Source organism: Microcebus murinus, chromosome 19 (assembly GCF_040939455.1).
Source record: "Microcebus murinus isolate Inina chromosome 19, M.murinus_Inina_mat1.0, whole genome shotgun sequence".
In the NCBI taxonomy this organism is placed as follows: domain Eukaryota; kingdom Metazoa; phylum Chordata; class Mammalia; order Primates; family Cheirogaleidae; genus Microcebus; species Microcebus murinus.
In genome coordinates, this window is record NC_134122.1 from 11,647,534 (window position 1) to 11,671,623 (window position 24,090).

Genomic DNA, 24,090 nt, shown 5'->3' on the forward strand with positions numbered 1-24,090 from the left:
AGAGACAACACTTCTTAGAGTTACAGAGAGAATTGAACTAGATCAATTTTCCCCAAAGTGGGATTTTGCAAGCTGAATTTAAGCCAGCAGTTTTCATATTCATGGTTATTTTGATGTCCATTACAAGAAAACTAACAGCATTCCAGATGTCTCTTTTCATGAATATTATATTGTGGTGAAGATGTTATCTTTTATTGTTTTTAATTAAAAAATAATTTTTTTTTTGAGACTGTCTCACTATGCCACCCAGGCTGGAGTGCAGTGGTGCAATCACAGGCAGAGTATGGTTTGGGGAGATCACTCTCTTAAAATAATGTTTCATTAAAATAGTTGTATCTACTTACTAAGAAAATTTGGAAAATACAGAAATGTAGATTGGAAAAGAAAAAAACCCCAACTTTCCATTATTTTCTCTCCCTCTTCAATCTTCAGGAAAACATTACTATTAACTGCAGTTTTTCCTTTACTTTTCAGAGTTGTACTTCTGCAGTATGCATCTTTTTCTATGCTAATTTTTAAAATTAATAGAGCTTACATTTTGCTCAAGACATGATAAACTCCTTAAATATTTTTAAAGGCCATATCATATGTTGGGTTAATCTACTATAATTAGAATATCATTTTGTTATTATTATAACTAGTCATAATTAGCTAATTATGATTAATCATTTCCCTGTTCTTTTTTTTTTTTTTTTGGTGTGTGTGTGTGTTTCAGTTTTAAACAATCCTGCAATAAACATCTTCGTGCACCAAACATTTTCTGCATGTTGATTTCTTTCTTTCATAGTGATTCCCAAAGATAGAATTTCTGAGCTAAAAGGTATTATGCATTTTATGCTCTTGCATACTATTTCCAAATGGTTTCATCCGAAAGGTCAAGCCTTCACAGTGCCGCTGGCGGGAATGAGACCACAAGTGTCCCAAGGCTATGATAACCAGTCCTTTGGCAGGAGGCTGAAAGCTCTTAGTAAGTAAGACCAGGGTAGGGATGCTGGGATGCCTCCAGGAAGAGAGGAAGTCAAGCCACCAAGCATTTGTTACGCCGGACAGTGGCAATGGGCTCTGGGTCAGTGACGTCCTTTTGCTCTGTTCTGAGGTCATCCCGTGATTCTGGAGGTGCCCGTTTGGAAGCTGAGCACCTTTAACGTCTACATGGCTGCAGGCATGGTGCTCCAAGTGGCAGCTGGCCAGTGATCCCACCAGCTCCTCTCGGAACCTGTGGAGGTCGTTGGGGCCTTTCTGGGGTTGCAGCTCATTTCCCCCACTCTTGGTTTCTCAATATTTTCCTTTGGATTTTTCCAGAAGATGTCTTCGGCAGTTCCGAAACAAAGGCTACCTAGTGACCAGACAAAAACAACGAAATACTTAGGAATCATCACTTCCCAAGAATACTTTTGTCTTGGAAGAGTGCTAACCTTCTGCCACTCGTTGGAAAGCTCCAGTGGTTCAGGGTTTAGCCCGGCAGGCAATGAGCACGACAGCCAGAGCCCGGAGCACATGATCTTTTGGATGGCATTCCAGCCCCACTCCCTGTGCCTGGTTTACAGGTCACTTCTTAGAGTAAGAACTGAATGTACTTTGGGAAGGACCCAGTGAAGAAATAGAGAGAAAACGCTGAAGCAGCGGCCAGGGTCGAATGCATTTTCCTATCCCCAGCGCCTGGCACGGGGCCTGGCCCTGCGTGCCAGGCAGTGTGAGCCCATCTGACCTCCCAGCTCCCTGTGTTCTAGAAACCCCGTTCGTTTACCTTCCTGGGGTACTTGTACGGAGCAGTCACCCTCTTCACGTGGTTCTGGAGCTCCAGGGTTAGGGCCTCTGGGTCACGAGACGAGTAGGCTGGAGAAAGGACTATAAATGCCTTCACTACCTACAGGAAAAAATATATATATACACCAGAAAGGATCAAGACTTGCCTAACAATTCTTTCCTCCTTAAGCTGGCCTTAGCACCCCGTCACGGAAGTTCTACCCGTTTCTTGGGCGCAGCCAGTAAAACGGACAGCACGGAGTTCTCTGTTGCCTGCCTTTCCAGGATCAGCCGCTGGGCACGTTGGCTTTTGCGGGAAGATTTCAGACCCTTGCCTGTTCCCCAAACCACTCCCCATACATTGACTGATACCACTAGGAGTGAAAAATGCAAATACTTTGGAGAAAAGAGCTTCACAAACTCCTATGGCCACTGACTTCCAGATTGTCCTAAGTAGGAAGGTAGCTAGGCGCGCGTTCGAGCAGGCGGGATCGAGGAAAACCCAGCCACTTCCAAGGGGAGCTGGGTATTTGGGAGACTGCAGGCAAACGCTGAGCTGCTCAGCTTCTGTTCCAGGCATCTGGGGGAACTTCCTGTACCTTGGCTCTCTCTGCCCACATCTTTCCTACAGGCTGCCTCCCGGCTGGGAGGAGGAAGAGTCCAACACTCCAACACAACAGAACATGGTCTCTAATAGCAGTGGAAGGCCACTGGGTTGCTTATTCAGACAAGCACTAAATTCTGCCAGCAATATTCTGTTAAGGGGTAGTTCACTGTCCTTGCATACTTTCCAAAACGCAGGGAGGTCATTATCATTTCATGTTCACACAGATCTGGCTCTTAGGAAGAGCTTTCTCTTACTGCCATAACTACTAAACATTTTATTGAGCACTTCCTATGTGCCTGGCTCTGTTCTCAGCACTCTGCATGGATTAACTTCGAGCACACGGCCGGCCCTTTGTCACTGCCTCACTTACTTCACAGCACGCAAAGCTGGGCCCACTTTTCAAGGTGTGGTTTCTCCGGCACAGAAATGGGACTCGCGCCTCCCTCATTCAGTATCAGTGGCCTCAAGCTTCAGTGGGAAAATCAGTCGGCAAGGGGCTGCTGGCTAAAAGGCAGGTTCCCCGGCAACGGGGCTGCATCGCCAGTTACTGTGGTTCCATAGGTCTGACTTGAGATCTGCAATCTGGGTTTTTTTTTTTCAACAAGAATCCCAGACGATGCAGCTATGGACAGTGCAGGGACCAGATTTGGAGAATGATGCCTCTGGCCCGGATGCTTCTGAGGATGCAGGCTGATGCTGCACTAATTTTCAAAAAGTGTGTCGTGTTTCAGGATTATGTTGGATTTAGAGCCAGTGCAAAGTCTGTGCCTCTATGCCCGGACATATGGGTATAGGGGTGCCTCTATGCCTATCTTTCCTGTTCTGTGTATTCCTCTGGGGCCCACAGGAAGGAATTTGCATTTCCCCCGTGGAAGCCTAGCTTGTTACATTCGGCCCATCTTTCTGGTCTATCGTGGTCATTTTGGATACATATTCTGCCACCCCTCCAGTTGCTGATCCCTCCCAGGTGAGAGCCGTCAAGCGACCTTGTCTCGTGTGCTCTCTCTGTCCTCATCTGCAAACAGAAAATGAACTTATTGGGCAGGGCGGACGCCAGAGCCCGCACCCACCACCAAGATCTGCCGTCCCACAGGCAGCCTCTCTGGGACCCAGTCCTGAGCCCACTTAACACCAAAGTGTTGGTGTTTTCCCACTCTGCCCTCCAGAGAGTATCGGGTCTCCAAAGACATGACGGCGATGCTTAATCAGGAGGAATGTGTGTCTGACAGTGGCTTTCGGCTTTGCGGTACCTGGATGGAGGTGAGATGGGGGACTCTGGGCCTTCCTGCTCGCTCTGTTGGGCGCTAATAGGCACAGAAGCAGGGGGCCGTGTTCTTGGCGGGGCTGGTTACCTCCCCCCTGATGGGGTCCGGGCTGCTAACCACAGCAGACTCAAGGACGGCTGGGTGCTCGGCAAGGGCGTTCTCCACCTCGGCAGGCCCGATCCGGTAGCTGGGAGGGAAAAACAAATTCTTCCAAGTGACCCTTCCCCCTGCCCCCTCCCCCAACCTTCAAGAGAGAGGGGGAAAGAGCAGACAGCTCGACCTTGAAGAATTGATCACATCGTCATTTCGTCCCATGAACCAAAGGTAGCCGTCCTCGTCCATGCGGGCTCGATCCCCTGTGATGTAGAAGTCCCCCCGTTCTGAGCTGGCCGTCTTCTCAGGATTGCCCTGAAAGATAAAGAAGGCTCGTGAAGGACTGTGTGGGAACGGCCACTCAGTCCAGCGACTGCCCGAGCAGCTCCACGCGGGGGGCTGGAGACCCTTCAACAGCATGCTCGGTGGCCCCCAAAGCCCAAGCCCGCCAGGATTCCCCAACGGACAGGGAGCTGTAGCCCTGCGAAGTAGGTTCTCCCTCTTTAATCGGAAAAGAGTTCCCAGGAAATGATGAGGGAGGGCAGCCATGTACCCCATCCTCAGGAGGGGCCCTAGAAGGCAGAGTTGAAGGCAGGAGGGCAGGCACAGGGCCACTGGCCCTGTTTCTTAGGACAAAAGAACATCACACTGATACCCTTTGTGATCAGCAATCACTGGAGGTAGAAAGTGAAGGGTTGGTCAAAGAGCCCGCTGGTAGGGGGTAAGGGTAGAGGAAAGAGAAAAGAAAATCAAACTTTGATTCTCAAAGTTTTAAAGAAAAAGCGATAAAAGAAACAAATTACTAATACATGCAACAACGAAAGCATTTTTTTTTCTGAATAAAAGAAGCCAGACACACAAAAATGAATATTTTATGATTTCATTTATAGGAGCTTCTCTTCTTAAAAGGCAAAACTTTTATATAGTGACAACAAATGATTTATTGATCCCCCTGGGGTCTGGAGTAAGGAGGATTGACTGTGAGGGGGACAAGTGAGCCTTCAGGGGTGATAAAATTGCTCCATGTCTCGACCGTGTAATATTATATTAAATAGTTGTATAATATTTAAATAAATACTAAATAGTTGCATAATATTCCCATGTGGCTATAATATTATGTATATCAGCAAATTTCTGTTGTAGAAATTTGGGTTCTTTTTTTCTTTTCTTTTTTTTTCCCTTTCTTCTTTTTCTCCTTTTTTTTCTTTTTGTTCACAATGCTGTGAGATAATTTGCATAACTAATTTCCTGGTATTAGAAAGTTAGATATTCTTCTGTTATAAACAATGCTATAATGAACACCTGTGCACCTGACAGTTTGCTTCCCTGGGAATGTAAGTGTATTCCTTACCTTGGATATAAAATTGACATGGGCATATTAATTTAATTGACATGTGCAATTTCAGCTATTTGGAAACAGCCAACATGCATTGGAAATGTTCATGCTCACTGTGGGGGGAATGAGGTCGACTTGTCAGTCCTGCTGGCCCCCCGTGGTTCACAGAGCAATTCTGGTCTGACCTTCTCTATCAATTTTCACATGTGCCATGATCCTTATGAGAGATTTAATATTTTTTTCTTAGTGAAAAAATGACCTGGAAAGAAAACTAGCTGACGGTACTAGCGATTACTACAAAGAAAGTAATTGAAGAAAGTGAAGTTTCTTGTCTAGCAGATAACTTTACAAATTACTTTAGTACTTTCTCAATGGAATGATCTCAGACCCTGAGAGGGTATGTATGTGAGCTCTGTGAGTGCCAGGGTCTTGCTGTATACCTAGATGCGTGGAGCAGGCACTCAGTAAATAATGAATGAGTACACTTTGGAGGAAGGTCAAAGATGTACTATCGCTTATAAATATGACTGGAAGGAAAGACGTTGAAATTTTCACACTGTCTTGGCTTGGTGTGATTACTATGTTGTTGGAGTTTTGGGTAGGTAAGTTTCTGTGATTTAAAATAAAATACAGGAAAGGATTATTTTTCTTGTCACAGAAAAAAAAAAAGCACTAAAATACATCATTCCAAAAACAAATGGACTGCATTTTTTTTCCTGCTTCTTCCAATTCTGTAGGTGATTGACAGCTTAGTATATGCACGAGATGGAAATTCTCCAAAGCAGTGATGCCCAATCTTGGCTGCACACTAGTGTCACCTGGGGAGCTGACCCACACGGTCAGAAATTTTGATTTTAATTAGGCTGAGGTGGGGGTCGGCCGCCAGTAATAGTTGAGGCTTCCCAGGTGTTTCTAATGCACAGCCAGGGTTGAGAGTTTTACAGAGAAAAGTTTAGAGAAAAGAAAGCCCATCATAAACACTAGCCAAGGTGGGTATAGAGGAGCAGTAAACACTGGATTATCTCAGAAACTAGAACTGAAACCCCAGGACATAAGCCTTGCTAGAAAACCATAAAAAGAATCCTGAAAACTCAGCTCTGAGACAATATTGCAGCTTGACCTTTGATAAATCCCTTCCTTCCCTGGACCTCAATTTTCTTATCATTCAAATGACGAGGCTGCCCCATGCCATAAGCCTGTGCTCTCACATACACCCACGTTTAAATCCCATGTCCTGCGTGTACTAGTTGCGTGACATTGGCTGCATCACTTTCGCCTTTGCAATATCTTCCTTATCAATAATAGCACCAACCTACCTCCTGCAGTTATTGCAAGCGTTAAACAAATGGGTATTTACGGAGTGTGTGCACAGTGCTTGGTACACGGTAATCGCTGTGAGAGTGTCTGTCCCCTGCATCTTACCAAATAGCCATTGAAGAAACAGAAGGGGCGGGTGGGTCTGATGCGGACAGCAATATTCCCCTCCTCTCCAGCAGGCAGGACGCTGCCCTCATCATCCACAATCTGGTGGGGAGACCACAGGCGGGCGAGTGCCTGAGCATCGGCACAGCCAGGCTGCCCACCAGCCACGCCTGTGCCAGCCGGGCGCCGCGGTCTCTTTGCCCCGCTTCGAAGCAACCTTCACCAGCAGCTGGGAGAGGCCGTCTACCTGCACGTCGTAGGGTGGGGACGCTTTCCCCATGGATCCAGACTTGATTTTCATGCCTTTTGTATTGCCACAGATTACAACCTGGAGAGAAACCGGCATCAGTTAAGAAGGAACCTTTTCCCTTCGCTTCTTTCCTGGGCCATGCCTTTCTCTCTCTGCCTTCTAACTCCTCCCCCCTTCTTTCTTCTCCTCCCTCAACTTTCTTTCCCTCCCTTCTCTCTTCCTTTCTCTCCTTCTCCCTCCCTTCTTTCTTTTCCTTTTCCTCTTCTTTTACTCTTTCTCTCCCTTATTTTCTCTTTTTTCCTTACTCCCTCCCTCCTTCCTTATCTTCTCCTTCCTTCCCTTTTTGTTTCCTTCTTCTCTTCCCTCCCTCTTGCCTTTCTTTCTTCTCATCCTTATACAATCAACAAACACATATGGAGCACTCTAACGGGCACTGACACATGAAGAACTCAACGTGAGACAAAAGACTCAGTGGATCTCCACAGCTCTGCCCAGGTGACCGTGGAGGACACCCCGTAGGGTCCTGGGCTCCGAGTAGACACAGGTGTGGGCTGTCCTGCTGGAGACAAACGCCACCCTTAGCCATGAGAGTTGGTTCCTTGGTCATGGCGTCATTTTGCAATGACTTTAAATTACCAAAAGGGAAGGAAAGCTGGTGGGGCTTTGTCATCGCCTTCTCCCCATGGCTGTCAGGGAGACGACAGCCATAAAGGCAGGAGGGACTACAGAGGGACCCAGGGCAGGGGCCCGCCGGCCAGCGCGCACTGTTTCAGACTGGCCGTAGCCTTCATGCAGCTCCAGGCCCGTCTGGCGCTTCCACTTCTCCCTGGCGTCGGGGTTCAGGGCCTCCCCTCCGGTGATACAGTGCCTCAGGCTCTGGAACCGGTACCTGTCTCAGGCGGGAACACAAGGGCATCTATGTCGGGATCCCTGCCCGCTCCTGCAGCACTCCTGCCCAGATCACTCAAGCCCCAAGCAGAGGAGCTGTACCTGGTCAGATCCTCCTGCACCAGCAGCCGATACATGGTTGGGACGCAGCAGAAGGTGGTTATCGGGAATGTGGAGAGAGTCTAAAGGAAAACAAAGAGTGGGAGATCTTCTCGGAGTCGCTGTGATGGGACTTCCTGGAGATGGGACGGGTGAACTGGGTCTTTATAGTCTCGTGACTAAAACAGAGACGTTGACAACGGTATGGGGTCCAGCCTCCAAGATATCCCCTGATGACCCCCGCTTCCTAGCATTTGTACCACGGGGTCCCCTCTCACTTTGTGCCAAGATGGCTCTGTGTAGCGGATTGCCAAGGTGATGGACATCCTTTTCCAGATTAAGTTATGCAAAGGCTGTGGCTTCTGTCCTCAATGAGCTTGTTCTCCCTCCCTGCCTTGGACCACTCGCTCTGGGGGAAGCAAACCACCTTGTTTTGAGTACGTTCAAGCCATCCTAGGGACGAGGGCACACGTGAGGAATTGAAGCCACTAGCCAACAGCCAGTGACAAACTGAAGTCTGCTGAAAGCCACAAGTGACTTTGGAAGCAGATTTTCCAGCCTCAGTCAAACCTTGGGATTATTGAACCACTAGCTGATATCTTTTATTATTATTATTGTTGTTGTGGTAAAATACACACAACATAAAATTTACCCATTTTAACCATTCTAAGGTGTACAGTCCAGTGGCATAAAGTCTCTCCACACTGTTGTGCAACTATCACCACCCTTCACCTCCAAAACTATTTTTATCTTCTCAAACATAAACTCTGTACCAATTACCCAATAACACCCCAACACTTTCTACCCCCATTCCTGGTGACCACGGTTGCACTGCCTGTCCCTATGAATCTGACTACTATGGGTACCCATGTCAATGGAATCATATAGTATTTTTCCTTCTAAGATGGGCTTATTTCACTTAGCATAGTGTCCTCAGAGTCCATCCCTGTCGTATCATGGGTGACAAGATTTCCTTCCTTTTTGAGGCTGGGTGATATTCCATTGTATGTATACACCACAGTTTCTTTGCCCATAGATCTGTTGATGGACACTTGTGTTGCTTCTGCCTTTTAGCCACTGTAGTTAATGCTGCTATGAGCCTGGGGGTACCTAGCTGACACTTTGATCACAACCCCATGAGAGATCCTGCCCCAGAACCACCTAGGTAAGGCATTTCCAGATTCCCGACCATGAGAAACTGTGAGATAATTAATGTTCGTGTTTTAAGGTGCTAAGTTTTGGGGGTAAATGACTACATAGCAATAGATAATAAAAACGCTATGTCAGGGCTTGGGGCAATGGAGGGAGAAGATACACAGATACTGGCTGATTAAGCCCTACATAAATAATGATGATGATCAGCTTGATGATGATGATGATGATGATGATAGTGTTAAGAACCTATCAGCACCTGTGCCTTGTATCATTTCATTCTCACAAGTACATAGAACTACATTATCCCTTTATTTCTTAAAGACAAGGCTGAAACTGTGGCTCAGAGAAGTTAGGAAATTTTCCCAAGGCCACACAGCTATCAAATGGAAGACGCAGGGTGAGAGCCTAGGTCTGACTGGTGGCGCAGCCTGTCACTGAGTGATACAGCTTCCCTCAGTGCAAAGGAATGGCGGTCAGGATGTGGAGGGCAGAAGAAAGGTGCCCTGTGTCTTCACTGGGGACACAAAATCTCCCCCCTCCCCATGAGAAGATCCTGTGAGGCTGAGCAGGAGTCCATAGGATTCTAGAGCTGGGCGACCTTCTCATGTTAAGCACCATGGACAGTGGCACCTGGAGTTGAGGCGTAGACTGATCTTGCCCAGGGTTTTGACAAATAACTAGGGCGTTGACAGGAGCATTGGGAAGACAGCGGTGGAGACAGGCACCCCATGCAGAAGAGGCAGGGCATGCCAAGGTTTGGAGCTATGAGATGGTCTTGTGTCTAGGGATCTAGCTAGAACACAGGCAATGACTGAAGGTGGCCAGGCGGGCAGGAACCAGATTATGGAAGGTGCCGGGAGTCTTTTTGGTTAATACCAGCACCAAAGACGCCTTAAGGTCACTTATTCATGCCTCTTTTCCTGCAACCTCAAAATTTATATCCCACTCATCTTATTTATACCCAACATATAAGAGGTGTTTGTTTTTTTTCTCCCTCTTACATTCAGGATGCATTTGGCATCAGCTCGAGGCAGCTCATGCACAAAAATGCAAGATCCGTTAGGCCAGGCAGAGAAGAGAGTCCAGGCTGCTTTCACCCAACCAGTGTCCGTCGTGTTCCACATGATGTCTGCTTCGGTCAAGGCCACCCACCGCCTGCCGAAAATTAGAGAAAGTCAGCACCCTCCACAATGACCCTACCTTTAAAAAGGGTTACATTATCAATGTCACCTTATTTGGGGAACTGCCCACCATGCGTACTCACTTAAAGCTTATCAAATCTGTACAAGAGCCATCAAGTCAACCATTGTCTTAAAGCATTCCTCGGACATTTTCCATGTACCTATGCCCTAGGCTAAGGATACAGAATGGCAAAGACAGATGCCATGTTTGCAAGGAGTTCTCAGTCGAGTGGGGGTAACGTATAAGGAGGCAAAGAATCTCAATGCAGTGTGACGAGGGCACTTAATTTATTTAAAGAGCCAACATTTATTTAGCACTTAGTCTGGACTTAGCATGAAGGATATAGAAATGACCCATTAGTCTTGCTTTGAGGAGCTTATCATGGAATAAGTATAAACATCTGGGTAGCCTCTGGAGAGCATGTTTTAATAGAGTGAGCACAAAGCATCGTGCAGTTGCAGAGGACAGGCACCCCACCCGGAGCAAGGGTGGAGGAGGGGTCTGAGAAATGCTTCCGTGGAGGAGGTGACACTTGATTTAGACGTGAAGGACGCACAGGAATTGCATAGGTGAGACAGAGAAGGAAGAGCATCCTAGGAAGGGGAAGTGGTGCCTGCAAACATTAGAAGACAGACAAGTGGTCCTGCTGCACTTGGACTTGAGGACACAGGCTTTCCTGGGCCTTCTCCTCCCCTCCGACTGCTCCTTCTCAGTCTGCACTGCTGAATCCTCCTGGGGCCCCCCTTAGACGCGGAAATGCCTCAGGTGCTCAGTCTGGAGACTCCTCTTTTCAATGTATACTACTCCTCGCTGATCTCATCCAATCTCACGGTATTAAATCCCATCTTTACACCGACACCTTCAGCACGCATCTTTCTCATGAACTCCAGACATGTGTATCTACGTGCCTACTCCAGAGAGCTCCACTTTTAACTAGGGGTATGGAGATGTCTAGTAGGCTTCTCAAATTCACAATTCCAAAAACGAACTCTTTGTTTTCTCCCACCTGACAGCTCATCTCAGTCTTTCCCCTATCACGCATGCTTCTGGTAGTCAGGCCCTACGACTTTATGCAACATCTCCCCCGACTCTTCTCCCTCTCTGTCGTTACACATCGAATCTGTCAGCAAATCCTATCAGGTCTAGGATCAAAACACATTCAGAATCTCATCTCTTCTCTCTCTTCTGCTGCCCCAGGCAAGCCGCCACCCTTGCCTCTTAACACACCGGACTCCTCACTTCTCCTAAGCTTCATTCTTTGCACTCTATAGTTTATTGTCAACCCAGCATTTGGAGTGCGCCTTTAAAAAAAACAAACCAGATCATGTCACTCCTCTGCTCAAAATATCCAACGTTTCTCAAGCACGTGAGACACAGAATTACCATGCTGGATCCAGCAATTTCACTTCTGAGTCTACATCCAAAAGAACTAAAAGCAGGGACTTGAGCATGTATCTGTTGCTATGAACCACCGTTCATATGGCAACATTGCTGACAACCGCCAAAATGTGGAGGCACCCTAGGTGTCTATTAGCAGGTCAATGGCTTTTAAAAAATGTGATGTATTCACACAAGGGGCTATTTTTTAGTCTTAAAGAGAAAGACAGTTCTGACCCATGCTACAACACGGACGAACCTTGAGGACATTACGCTAAGTGTAAGAAGCCAAACTTCCAAACAAAAGGACAAACACCGTACGACACCACTTCCACGAGGTACCCGGAGTATCAAATCCATCGGGGTGGAAAGCAGAATAAAGTTTGCCAGGGGCTAGAGGAGAAGGTGATGGGGAGCTATTGTGTGATGGGCACGCAGTTTCTGCTTGGAAAGATAAAATAAGTCCCGGAGACGGATGGCTGCACAACAGTGTGAACGTATTTAGTGATGTTGGACAGCACACTTAAAAATGGTCAAAATGGTGCATTTTATGTTATTTATATTGTGTCACAATTTAAAAAAAAAACCTCTCCTGTGACTCACTCAGAGTAAAGCCCACACCTTCAAGGTCTTACCCGAGCGGCCCCTTATTGGTTCTTTGATGTCAAATCTGCTGCTCCTCCCCTCTCTCTGCCTCCTCCAGCGCCTTCACCCACTTCTTGTTTTTCGGACGCCCCCTGCCCGCCCCCCGACAAGCTGCCCCTGTACCTCCCACTGGCCACGAAACCCAGGCCGTAGCTGCACTGGGAGTGCTCGAGCATCTTGGGGGCCCCGGTGGTCCCGCTGGTGAAGTAGATGGCCAGGGGGTCTCGGCTCTTGGTCCTCACACAGGTGTGCTCTGCAGGTGCCTCTCTGTAAAATGCAAAGCCACCAGGTGGTACTGCCAGTCAGTGGCGCCACTGACACGTGTAACCACATTATGGCCTCCATCATTTCGTAACTGCCGCGTGTGAGGCGCCGTGCTGAGAGCTCCGGCTTACGTCATTGGCAGCCACCTCTTGGGGTGGGTGCTGTCATTGTAACCCTTCTGCACGTGAGGACAGTGAAGCTCAGAAGGGTTCAACGACTCATTCAAACGAGCCCTTGCTCTTTCACCAGCGCATGAGGTCTTGCTGGTGGAGCACACACGTCCGTGTTCATAACTCTGCATGCGCAGGCCCAGCGCTGCCCCACCCCAAGTCCTGGTAATCTAGAGCTGTTTTCCAAAGGTTGTGCCAAATTCTGGGGTTTGAGATCTGAGTAATTACCAAATTCCTATGATCTGGAGCTGACTCACTGCTTCTTAACTCTGGCTGAAGCTTGAGGTCCCCTGATAAGTTTTTTAGAAGAAATAGCATTGCTTGGGCCCCACCTGAACAAAACAAATTCAGAATTTTTTTTTTTTTTTTTTTTTTAACAAAAAGCTCCCCAGGTAATTCTAGTGACAGCCAAAGTTGAGAAACACTGATCTGGGCAAACCTGGCAACTCATCAAAATCACATGGGATGATTTTTTTAAAATGCAGATTCCCGGCCCCTTTGCACTGATATGTCTGGTCGAATAGGTCAGATGTGGGGCCTTGGAATCTGTATTAAAATGGCAACAGGTGAACCTGATGCAGCTAGCGTGGCAGGTGGGTATTTGTGACCCAACAATGCAGTCCCCTGAGAGGCTTCTTTTTGGTCCTGGGCTCCAACGAGGACAAAGTTTCAAATTCCCAGGTAGGTTTCCACTAGGGCCTTTCTCCAAGGAAAATGTGGCTTTGGCATCATTCTAAGCCTGATCTGACTACTTTTTAGCGTCTTGGGCAAACGACTTCAATTTCCTAAGTCTCAGTTTCCGCACCTGCAAAATTGGCTTTAAGTGCACAGCATAGAGTTTTTTTTTTCCCAAGGATTAAATAAGATGATGACTTATTCATAATGGTGTTCTGAGCACCCAACATGATGTCTGTCACAAAACAGAAGTTCATTACATCTCTGATGCATGAATGAATAGAGGTGGATAGTTACCTAGAACAGTGCCTAGTATACACTACGCACCCAATACATGGCAACTATTTTATTATTAGTTGACCACCTGCTATGTACTAAATGCATCATATAGGTTATCTCATGTATTCTGCTAATAGCTGTAATAACCACTGTCACCTTTATAGAGGCAACAGAAGCACAGAAAAGCTAGTGACAAATGCAGCACTGAAGGGATGAATGACCTTGAACACTAAGGTGGTCACCGGGATTACACCAGGTTGGTCCAGCTGTCAAAGTGAGCTTCCCCTCTGATTCACTCTCCACGTGGAATCAGCACTGCACATCACCTCTCGTTGCTTAAAGGGGAAACGCTGGACTTCTTTCCTGTGCTGTTCTTCTAGAGAGCCCCGACTCACCGGAGGAGTTCCCTGAAGTTCAACCAGCCTGGCCGACTGCTGTCCGACACCAGCAGCTTGGTCTGGAGGGAGGGGCAGTCGGCACTAATGGCGTCCACCCGCGGAGCTAGAGAGTCGCTGGTGATAATGGACTTGGCCCTGGACAACTGCAGCCGGTACTTGAGGTCCTTCTCCGTCAGCTGAGAGGTGCCGGGAATCATGACGGTTCCTGGCATCACACAGAGAGAAGATGTTGATGGAACAGCGGGGGAAGACCCCAGGGCAGAGGCCAGAGACCAGGGCAGGAAGGGACCGGAGAGAGTTGGAATGCCTGAGCTGAAAGGCAACAATAGTGATGAAATCCAGAAAAAGTTTAGGGAGCATTTACATGTGCTAAGAACTCTGCATGCATTATTTCATGTGATTCTCACAACTCTGAGAAAGCACATGCTATTATCACATCCACTTTGCAGACTTAAAATAACCCTGTGTTTGAGTCCTTTATACCTAAATACATTAAATAACTTACCCAAGGATCACACAGCTAGTATGTGGCAGAGCTGCAATTGTGAAGCTAGGCGGACGAAAACCTCTTGACCATGGTATTATGTTGCCTTGGGGATTACTTAGCTCAGTGCTTTTCCATGCCTTTCTAACAAAATGCCAGAGTGAATCCCACTCGTGTGGGTGTGGGCTGCTTGCAGGGATTGTTGGACAAAGGGGAAGTAAGCAAAACTTTGTACAGAGCTCATTTTCTTCCACCTCTCAAACGTCGTGGCTACTGCAAGGCTCTGGCAGGTTGTGTCGGCCCCAGCTGAGAACCCCGGCCCTGCACGCTGACCTGTCCGCATACAAGCCACGTTGACCAGCCACCACTCCGGGAGCCGTGGGAGCACCAGCAACATCCTGTCCCCAGGCTGCAGGCCGCATGCACGGCTCAGAACGTTGGCCGCCTTCCTGGACTGCTTCCCCAGCTCCTCGAAGCTCCACTTGACCTCCGCTCCCGTGCCGCTGACCCACCAGAATGCAGGATTCGGGGGCCGGTGCCCAGCCTAGACCGAGACACAGGCGGAAAAAAAAAAAAAATAGAAGACATGGTTGAGACGTTTGTTTGCTTGTTGTTGTTGTTGTTTTAATTTTTTTTTTAACAATAGTTAATACATTCACAGGGGTCAAAAAGCAAACAACATGGAAAGATATGCATTGAGAAATCTTGCTCTCATCCTTGTGCCTATCTGCCCCGTTCCCCACTTCACCTGCCTCAATGGGTAAGCAATTTTGTCAGTTTCTTGCATATCCTTCCAGAGTTCCTTTGGGCAAACATAAGTATTATGTTTATTGATATTAATATATTAATTTATTATTATAATTATTTATTTATATTAATATTTTTCCATATCACCTTTCTAATGCAAAAGGTAGCGAGCGTATGATTTCTGTTTTGTGTTCTCTCCTTTTTTTATTGAAATATAATGCACATACCATAAAAAAAAAATCACCATTTTAAAGTGCACAATTCACTGGTTTTCAGTATATTCACAAGGTTGGGTAACCCTGGTTACTATCTAATTCCAGGACATTTTTATTACCTTAAAAAGAAACATTGTACAGATTAGCAGTCCCTCCCTATTCCCTCCTCCCCAGCCCCTGGCAACCTCTTATCCACATTCTTCTGTCTCCATGGATTTGTCTCTGCTGGACATGTCGTATGAACGGAATCATACACTATGTGGCCTTCTATGTCTGGTTTTTATCACTTAGCATAATTTCTCAAGGTTTATCTGTGTTGTAGCACATATCAGTACTACATTCTTTTTAATGGCTGAATAATATTCCACTATATGGATAGACCACATTTGGGTTATCCATTCATCAGTTAATGGACATTAGGGTTGGTTCCACTTTGGAGCTATTATGAATAATGTTGCTATGAACATTCGTGCACAAGTTTTTGTGTGAACACATGTTTTCTATTCTCTTGGATATACACCTAGGAGTGAAATTGCTGGATCATATTATAACTCTACCTTTAACTTTTGGGGGAACTTCCAAACTGTTTTCTGAAGTGCATTTTACATTCCTAACTGGGAATGTCTGTGGGTTCTAATTTCTCCACATTCGCGCTGACACTTGTTATCGTGCATCTTTTGTTTGTTTTTGTTCTTAGCCACACTACTTTGAAGTGTATCTCCTTGTGGCTAGAATTTTGCATGGCTAGCAGATGCCCTGTGGAGCATCTTTCCATGAGTCTATTGGCCATTTGTTTGTACTCTTCAGAGAAATGTCTACTCAAATAATTAGCCTGTGTTTTTAATTGGGTTATTTGTCTTTTTATTGTTGAGTTTGCATTCTTTATATATTGTAGATACTGGACCCATATCAAACAAATGATTTGGAAATATTTTCTCCCTTCCTAAGGGTTATCTTTTTGCTTTGGTATACAAATACAGTCCTGTTCATTTTCAGGAAGTCCAGTTCATCTATTTTTTTTTTTCTATTGTTGCATGTGCTTTAGAAATCACTGCCTAATACAAGGTCATGAAAATATACACCTGTGTTTTCATCTAAGGATTTTATAGTTTTTGTTCCTTCATGTAGGTCTTTGATCAATTTTGAGTTAATTTTTGTACGCGGTGTGAGGTAGGGGGCCAAATTCATTCTTTTGCATGTAAGTAGAATACCCAGTTGTGCCAGCACCATTAGTTGGAACAATAGTTCTCTTTCCCCATTGAATTGTCCTGGCACCCTTGTTGAAAATCAGTTGACCATAGATTTTTGAGTTTATTCCTAGACTCTGAATTCTATCCTGTTCACCCATGTCTATTCTTATGCCAGCACTACACTGTCTTGATTAGTGTAACTGTGTAGTAGGTGTTAAAATAGGTAAGTGTGAGTCCTCCAACTTTGTTTTTTAATTTTTAATTTTTATTTTTCAAGATTGTTTTGGCCACTGAGTCCCTTGGATTTCCATATGAATTTTTGGAGCATATTACCAATTTCTGTGAAGAAGTCTACTGGGATTTTGATAAAGATTGCAGTGATGTCACCTTAATAACATTAATTCTTCTAATCCATGAGCACGGATGTCTTTCTATTTATGTAGGTCTTTATATTTATGTAGATCTTTTAAAATTTCTTTCAATAATGTACTTTATAGTTCTGGAGAAAAAACATTCAAAATCAGTCTCTGGGCTAAAATAAAGGCAGAGTTGTGTTCCTTGTGGAATAAATCTCTAGGGGAGAATCTATTTTCTTGCATTTTTCAGTTTCTAGAGACAGCTCACATCCCGTTGATCATGACCCATATCACTCCAGCCTCTGTTTTCTTTGTTATCTCTCCTTCTCTGACTCTGACCTCCTGCTTTCTTCTTACAGGGGGCCATGGAATTCCATTAGGCCAACCCAAATAATACAGGATAATCTTTCTCTATCAATGCCTTTAATATAATTATATCTGCAAAGTCTCTTTTGCCATGTAAGATAACATATTCACAGGTTTCAGGGACCAAGGTGTGGGAATCTTGGGGAGAAGGTATTATTTTGCTAACCACAGCCATGCTTCCTTGTTTCATTGCACGTCTTATAATTTTTGCTGCAAACTACACATTTAAAATCACATAATGTGATAACTCTGGAAATCAGATCCCCCCACAACCCCTACCTGAGTTTGTTATTGCTGCTTGTTGCAGTTTGTTTGTTTAGTGACTTTTCTGAACTAATTATGTAAAGTCTGTATTATGTGTTGTGTGTGCCGCTGAGGTATTTACTTGGTGAGCTTAGTGGTCAGCTATGATTACACAGAGATTTCTTTCAAAGTCTGGAATCAATGCATCTCCCAGTCTTTGTATGTGCTGGGGCACACCTTCAACACTCAGCCACGCAGTTGACAAATCCTCCCTAGCTTTAATTTTATGCTTGCTCAAAATCTCAAGGTCAGCCAGAGGTGAAAGCCTAGGGTTTTCTCAGGTCTTAAGCATGTGCAAAGCCTAAGCATGTGCAAAGCCATGGGAATGCACACAGCCTTAATTAAGTATGTTGCCTTCTGTATTTATAGTAACACATTGGAGCTTTTCAAAGCTCCTCTAGACATCTCATTCCACAACTTTTCTTTTTTAGCTTTTTGGTCAGTCTATTGTTAGCACCACCGTAGGCAACCACAAAGTTAAAACATTTGCCTATGATTGCTTTTGGCAAAGCCCCCAGGGAAAAAAAGACTTTTCTCATTGGTTGTGCTCTGAGTGGGCTCAAATATAGATAGTTTTTGCAAGTGGGGTCTTCTAAAGAACCATAAGACAAATCGAATAATGATATTTCTTCAGGAATAAAGCTTTGAAAAAGCTCCAGCTCTATTCTTCTCCTCTGAGAGCTGCCATGCTACACCAGGAACAAGGGCTGTTAATTTTCAAGTCTACCACATAGCTGGAAAGTAGGGCTTGGGACTAGGACAAGTTAAAATGCCACAAAGCTCACTGTTCTTACTGAGATTCATCCAATTTCCTTAACAAACATCATTGCAAACATCATTGCCAACATCACTGGTTAGTTTCCAGAGTTCTAAAAAAGTTGTTTCTCACAATTTTTCTGGAGTTGTTGCTTTTATGGAGCAGAGGATTTTTGAAAGTCCTTATTCTATCTTTTTTATGATCTAATCCTGTTTTTCTTTTAATCATTAGAAGAATTATTCCAAGGATGCCCCCTGGTGTGGCAAAAAGAGTTGAGATTTTGTGGACAGTCATGGACAGGAATGGAGCATTCTGGCTCCAGTGCTTACATAGACTTCTCATTTAATCCTCACAACTCTGAGTGGTATATGACATGACTCCCATTTCATGGATGAGCAAACTGAGATCTAGGGCATTTAGGGCACTCGTCCAAGGTCACATTTCAAGTACGTGGGTGAACCAAGTCCATCTGAATGCAAAGCCTGCTTTTATGTCTCAGTCATACTCGTACCACCGTTGTAAGTTTTACCGTATCCGCTGACGGTATAATTTTATCATAACTACTAATAATATCTTTTACTTCATAGTTTTTCTTTAAACAATCTCATCTTAAAAATAACATGAGTAAATTTCTTTGAAATAAACTTTTAGAGTCTCCTGCTATAACTGAAAAGTTAGCATCATGTAACACAAATAAAACATAACAGAGACACAACAGATGCACATAGAAGGGGGAAAAGGGGAAGAAAGCATATGTGCAGAGACACATAGAGAAATCAAGATATTCAAATTTATACATCTGCTACCATCTGTGCAAAGCTTTGCGCCCGAGCCCCGTGCTCTCCTTATTTAGAACCAAGTGCCCGAGAGGTCGGAGAGAGGTTAAAGACAGAGCAGCACGGAGCAAAACTTCCTCCTTCACTTGGTCAGAGCAATTGGAAAGGAATCAAAAAGGGATATAACCGTTTCAAGAGTGATTTGGGCTCAGGAACACGAGATACCTCAGGGATTGGGCAAGCGTGTCTAAGGCTCACGACACTTGGTCATAATTTTGCTTTACCCAAGGCTTACGTGCTAACAGCTGAAACTTGAGGACTAGCTAAATTCCCAGGCCCACGTTCCCGCATGCACGTGTCTTGTAGCCTTGATTCTCACAGGGGAACCCGAGGACAACCCCAGATGCCCAGGAAAGCGTCTGCCACACAGCGGGCTTCACCTTTTCCAGCTGACTCCACACGTCCAGCACGTCATGGGCGAAGTTGAAGTACTCGGGCACGGGCTGCTTCCCCAGGCTGATGGCCTCCCAGGTGGCCACAATGTCCTGAGGGACAGGTGGAGGTGCCGGCTGCCCGGGAGACCTGCTGAATCCCCGGGAGCTCTTCAGTGCATGAAGGACCAGGCCTCTCAGCCACAGCCTCATGTTTGCACCGCCTGTCTGTCATCACAGAGAGGAAAGAAAGTCAAGGTTAGGAGAAGCCTGCGCTCGGCGCTGGTGATGACCAGGATACGCACTGACTTGCGGAGTGGGCTCCCGGCCTCCCGTCTCGCTCCTGCGGGGTGCGGTTGCTCATTTCTCCTCTCTGACCTTAGGCCCCTCCCTTCCACCCCCCACTGCCTGTTGGTCCCCGTGGGCCTGGGGCTGGTCACTCGGAGCCCACTTCTCGAGGCTCAGCCTTTCCAAAGGAATCCTCCAATAAGCCTTTGGCCAGTCCTGAACTGGCCTCACGAAGGCGAAGACAGTTCTAGGACAGTGCTGTCCAGTAGAAACGGAATGTGAGCTGCCCGTGCAGTGGACAATACCCTACCATTTCTATTGAGAAAAATAGAAACAGGTGAAATGGATTAGAATAATACATTTTATTTAGCTAGATGAAAGGTGGTCTTACTAGGTCTTAACTAGATAGGTCTTAATAACCTGTCTAACAGAGGAAAATAAGCTGTCAAACAGAAAATAAGAGGAATAAAACTCACAACACAACTACCTTTTGTCTAATTACACGTGTGGCCTAACTTGTTATCTCTAAGACTTCGTTTTTCTCAGCCTTCAGAAGCCCTCGGTGGATGGCAGGGGTACGAGAGTTCTCTACACCAGCTCTCTGCCTCAACTCTTGCTGGACAGATTTCAAGGATTCAGATAAGCTGGCTTCACAGAGAAATGGGGGAAAAATTAGAAAGAGCAGACAATGCCACCCCGCAGCTGTTCTTGTTATCAGTCTGGTGTGTGTGTGTGTGTGTGTGTGTGTGTGTGTGTGTGTGTATGTTTTAAAACTGGTTAAGTCCAAAGTTTGCTTCTTCAGGGAAAGTCCTGGAAAGGACTGACAAGTTCTCTTGAATACAGGTTCCTGATAACTTTGGAGAAATTATATACCATTGGACTAAAACCAAACAAACTTCCAGGATTTTAATTAGAAAGCTATTATGTCCTTGAGTATCGCTCACTCAACCTGAAACAGAACAGAAATTCATACATGGGACTGAACTAAATTTTTTATGACTTTTGATTTATAACATTACTGACTCTCTTGTTTTGTTTTCCAGAGTCATGACAAGTTTTAGGGGAATAGCAAGTTTACTTGCTATCTACAGGATTTAAAGCTATTGAACAACACCGGGCCCAATCTGCTATTCACTGCCAATGCCCTGTTACTAAGACTGAAAACATCCTCCCTCTAGGCCCAGGGACTATGGTGGAAGACAGGGTGTGTGAGATTGCAAGGGCCAATTCCGAGGGACGGAATTAGTTTAGACCCTCCAGATCAAGGAGGGGCACACAGAACAACACTTCAGGGGGGATTCTGCCTTTCCAGGCCACGAGGTGCAGATATTCATTCCAATCATAAAAAATTTCCCTGCTTCCCATAGACTTAGAACTTCCTGAGTATAATTGTTCTCAGTTATCGGGTTTATGCAAAGGAGACCTAACAAGAAATTTAACAGCCGCCTGAGGACAGATTACTAAACAGACTAAAATATTATGACACAACCACAGTCTCTAAATTCCTTAGCTGAAATAGTTAACAACGCTTATGTTTGCTACAAGTCTGCGACTAAACCCAAGAATATAGTAACTCAACATTTACAGACTAACTCACCAGTTTGTAGAAGAAAACTGGACACAAATTTCTTCTGATAAAACTGGAACTTGTTCATATGGCAAATCTTTAATTGCCCTGATAGGTGACCTAATTACACCTGGGGATCAAAGTTCTGGGTAAAGCAGTTTCAATGGCAATTTAATTTTTAGAAATCTCTTTTAACCTTTCTCTCTTCAGTTTAAAATGAGTTTTTTTTTTTTTAATGTTTACATTTTAGATAGAACTGGCTATGAGATCTCCAGCTAGCCTTTCAAATGGAGATACCATAAAAAATGAGTTTATCTCAACACAAACAGAAAACGTTAGCAGGTTTTAGAGTAGCCAGAAAAGAAAAGAGGTAGCTTGAGCAAAGCAACATTTTAACTCCATAGTGACAGGTTGACCATTTGAGTTCTGAATTTTCCTTGATGTAATTTGCTCTTTAGTAAAAATTTGTGCACAAGAATCGGATAAAACCAGCTGGAGCCCTAGAAAACCTGGCATGGCTTTGAACCTTTCCATTTATAAAAATACTTGCAAGTAGAGGCGCCATCAACCAACTGGGGTGCCCAAAGGGAGTTTTTCTCCTTATCTTTCCTCATTTTTAAAGGATTTGTTTCCCCATTTTTCTTTAAAAGAAGCAACAAAATTGTAGTTTAGGGTTTAGTATAGTGGATCAGAGTGTGCTGATTGTGGGTGGGGGCTCCTCAATGTTTCACTACTGAGTCGGTCCCACCCTCTTACGTATACCGGTTTCTCTTTTTGAGCATCTAGTACCTCTGAGAGGGCTCAAAACACTGAGTGATCAGTTCTTACAAGTGTTTCCTGGATGCGCCTTCTTTTATTTAATTTTGTTGCGAGGTTCCCTGTACAGCCACTCCCACCATGGGGAATTGCCCCAGGCAACTGCCACTCAGCCAGGTCCCTGGTCACCCAAGGGTGCCTTTTGGCTGGGAGGAGTAAAATGCCCTTTCTCTTCAGCACTGAGGAACTCAGTCTCTCATTTATCTACAAACAAGACAGTTTGGTTTCCTCTTTTGCAAATGCGCAGTAAAGCCACTTGAGATTAATTTTGGAGGAACAGACAATGGAAAAGACCCTTTAGAATGCACCTCCAAATCAAAATCAGGATCCCAAACAACAAATTCCTAGGAAAAGAACAAACTGAGAGTAAACCGAGACCAGCAACCAAAGGGAGGTCCGGAGCTTGGGAGGACTTGTAGCTCCACCCAAGGAGGAGCTCGGAGTCTGGGGGGGCTCTAAAGGGGCCATGTGTTACCAGGCGCCAAGTTCAAGCTACCCCTTCAGGGGTCCTGAGACTCCTCTGAGCCCCACGTCTGGGCATGTCTTGTCAATGGGAAAGAAACCAAACTCTGTAAAATGATTTTAAGAGATTTATTCTGAGCTGGATTTGAGGGCCATGATCTGGAGCCATGCCCACGAGGCCTTGAGCAAGTGGACTCTCTGTGGCTGGGTTACAGTTTGCTTTTATAAATTTCAGGGTGACAGGAATTACAGGCAAAGTCATAAATCAATACCTGGAAGGCATACATTGGTTTGCCCTGAAAAGGTGGAATATCTCAAAGCTGGGGCTTACAGTTATCGGTGGGTTTAGAGACTCTTTGACTTGTAACTGGCTAAAGAAAGGAAGCTTTGTCTAAAGGCTTGGAATGCTTTAAGTTAAGATACAGAAGTCTGTTAATCAGAGACAAGCCACTGGCCATATATTTGTTGTGTAAACTGAGGACCTGCAGGTGTGTCTTGCGCAGCCTCAGGCGTGTCAATGCGCTACACAGGATGTCTCCAAGAAGGGAGAAGGACATGATGAGGCATGTCTGACCTCCCTCCTCATGGCTGGCAACTCAGTTTTAGGGTATCCCCTTGATCAAGAGTGGGTCCATTCAGTCAGCGGTGGGGAGAGCCTTAAGATTTTATGTTAGTTGACAAATGTGTCACAACAACAAGAAACACAATAACAGCTGCCGTCTATTGAAGGCCTACTGTGTACCAGGCATTTCGAACGTGCTTTATAAGCAGTATTTCATTAAATCCTTATCATAATTCTGTGCTGTAAATGTTATTTTCTCCTCCATTTATGGATACAGTGAGGCTTGGACAGAAAAGCCTAGGACTCAGCCTCTGCCATGGCCACCAAGCCTGGGCCTGCGGCCTCAGGGACTCCCTCTCCCTGACACCCCTCAACTCTCCTGAACTCTGCCCCAAGCCTTTTCCTCCTGTCTCCTACCCTTGGATTCCCCAGACCCCCTGGCAGCTGATAACTGGAGTCCCCCAGGCCATTTCAGGCCATGGCCCTTGTTGGCTTAATCAGCAGAAGCCTGGGGGGGGGGGAAGCTGACACCTTTGGCTACAGGGTTTCTTTCCACATTACCTTGTTCTTGAAGCCAGGTTAGGGGAGAGGGCTCTGTGCTCTGCTTCAGCGGAAAGGCACGCCCGGAAGGAGGCCTGAGAGCACTCCTTTTCCTTGGGGTGTTCGGGAAGGCAGGCTGCTGACTCAGCCTCCCACAGGGAACTTTCGCTCCACATGCAGCCAAGAGGGTGTGGAGCCAGAAGCCGGCAGTGGACACGGTGGCTTCCATTGGTCGGCGCATGTGTGGCCAGTGAGAGTGGCCCCCTGCCAAGTGTTCCTCACGGCTCACCACTCACAGTGGGGAGCAGATCAACTCCCTCTCTAGTGCCTGCTGGGTGTGACGCTGGTGGTGCGTCCTCTGACAATTCGGGTCACTCCT

At 45.7% G+C, this 24,090-nt stretch overlaps 1 protein-coding gene across 1 annotated transcript; it reads right to left on the minus strand.

Annotated features, from left to right (window-relative positions):
• Positions 1–151: 151 nt before the first annotated feature.
• Positions 152–23,846, minus strand: ACSM5 (acyl-CoA synthetase medium chain family member 5). Its single transcript, XM_012736083.3, is given in 15 exon segments — positions 152–1,318; positions 1,321–1,336; positions 1,748–1,867; positions 3,706–3,805; positions 3,899–4,026; positions 6,470–6,571; positions 6,717–6,797; positions 7,485–7,608; positions 7,710–7,789; positions 9,863–10,016; positions 12,189–12,332; positions 13,849–14,056; positions 14,669–14,879; positions 19,486–19,704; positions 23,733–23,846. Coding segments are annotated over 14 exon segments (1,842 nt in total). The 5' UTR covers positions 19,690–19,704; positions 23,733–23,846; the 3' UTR covers positions 152–1,148.
• Between the last annotated feature and the right edge of the window lie 244 nt (positions 23,847–24,090).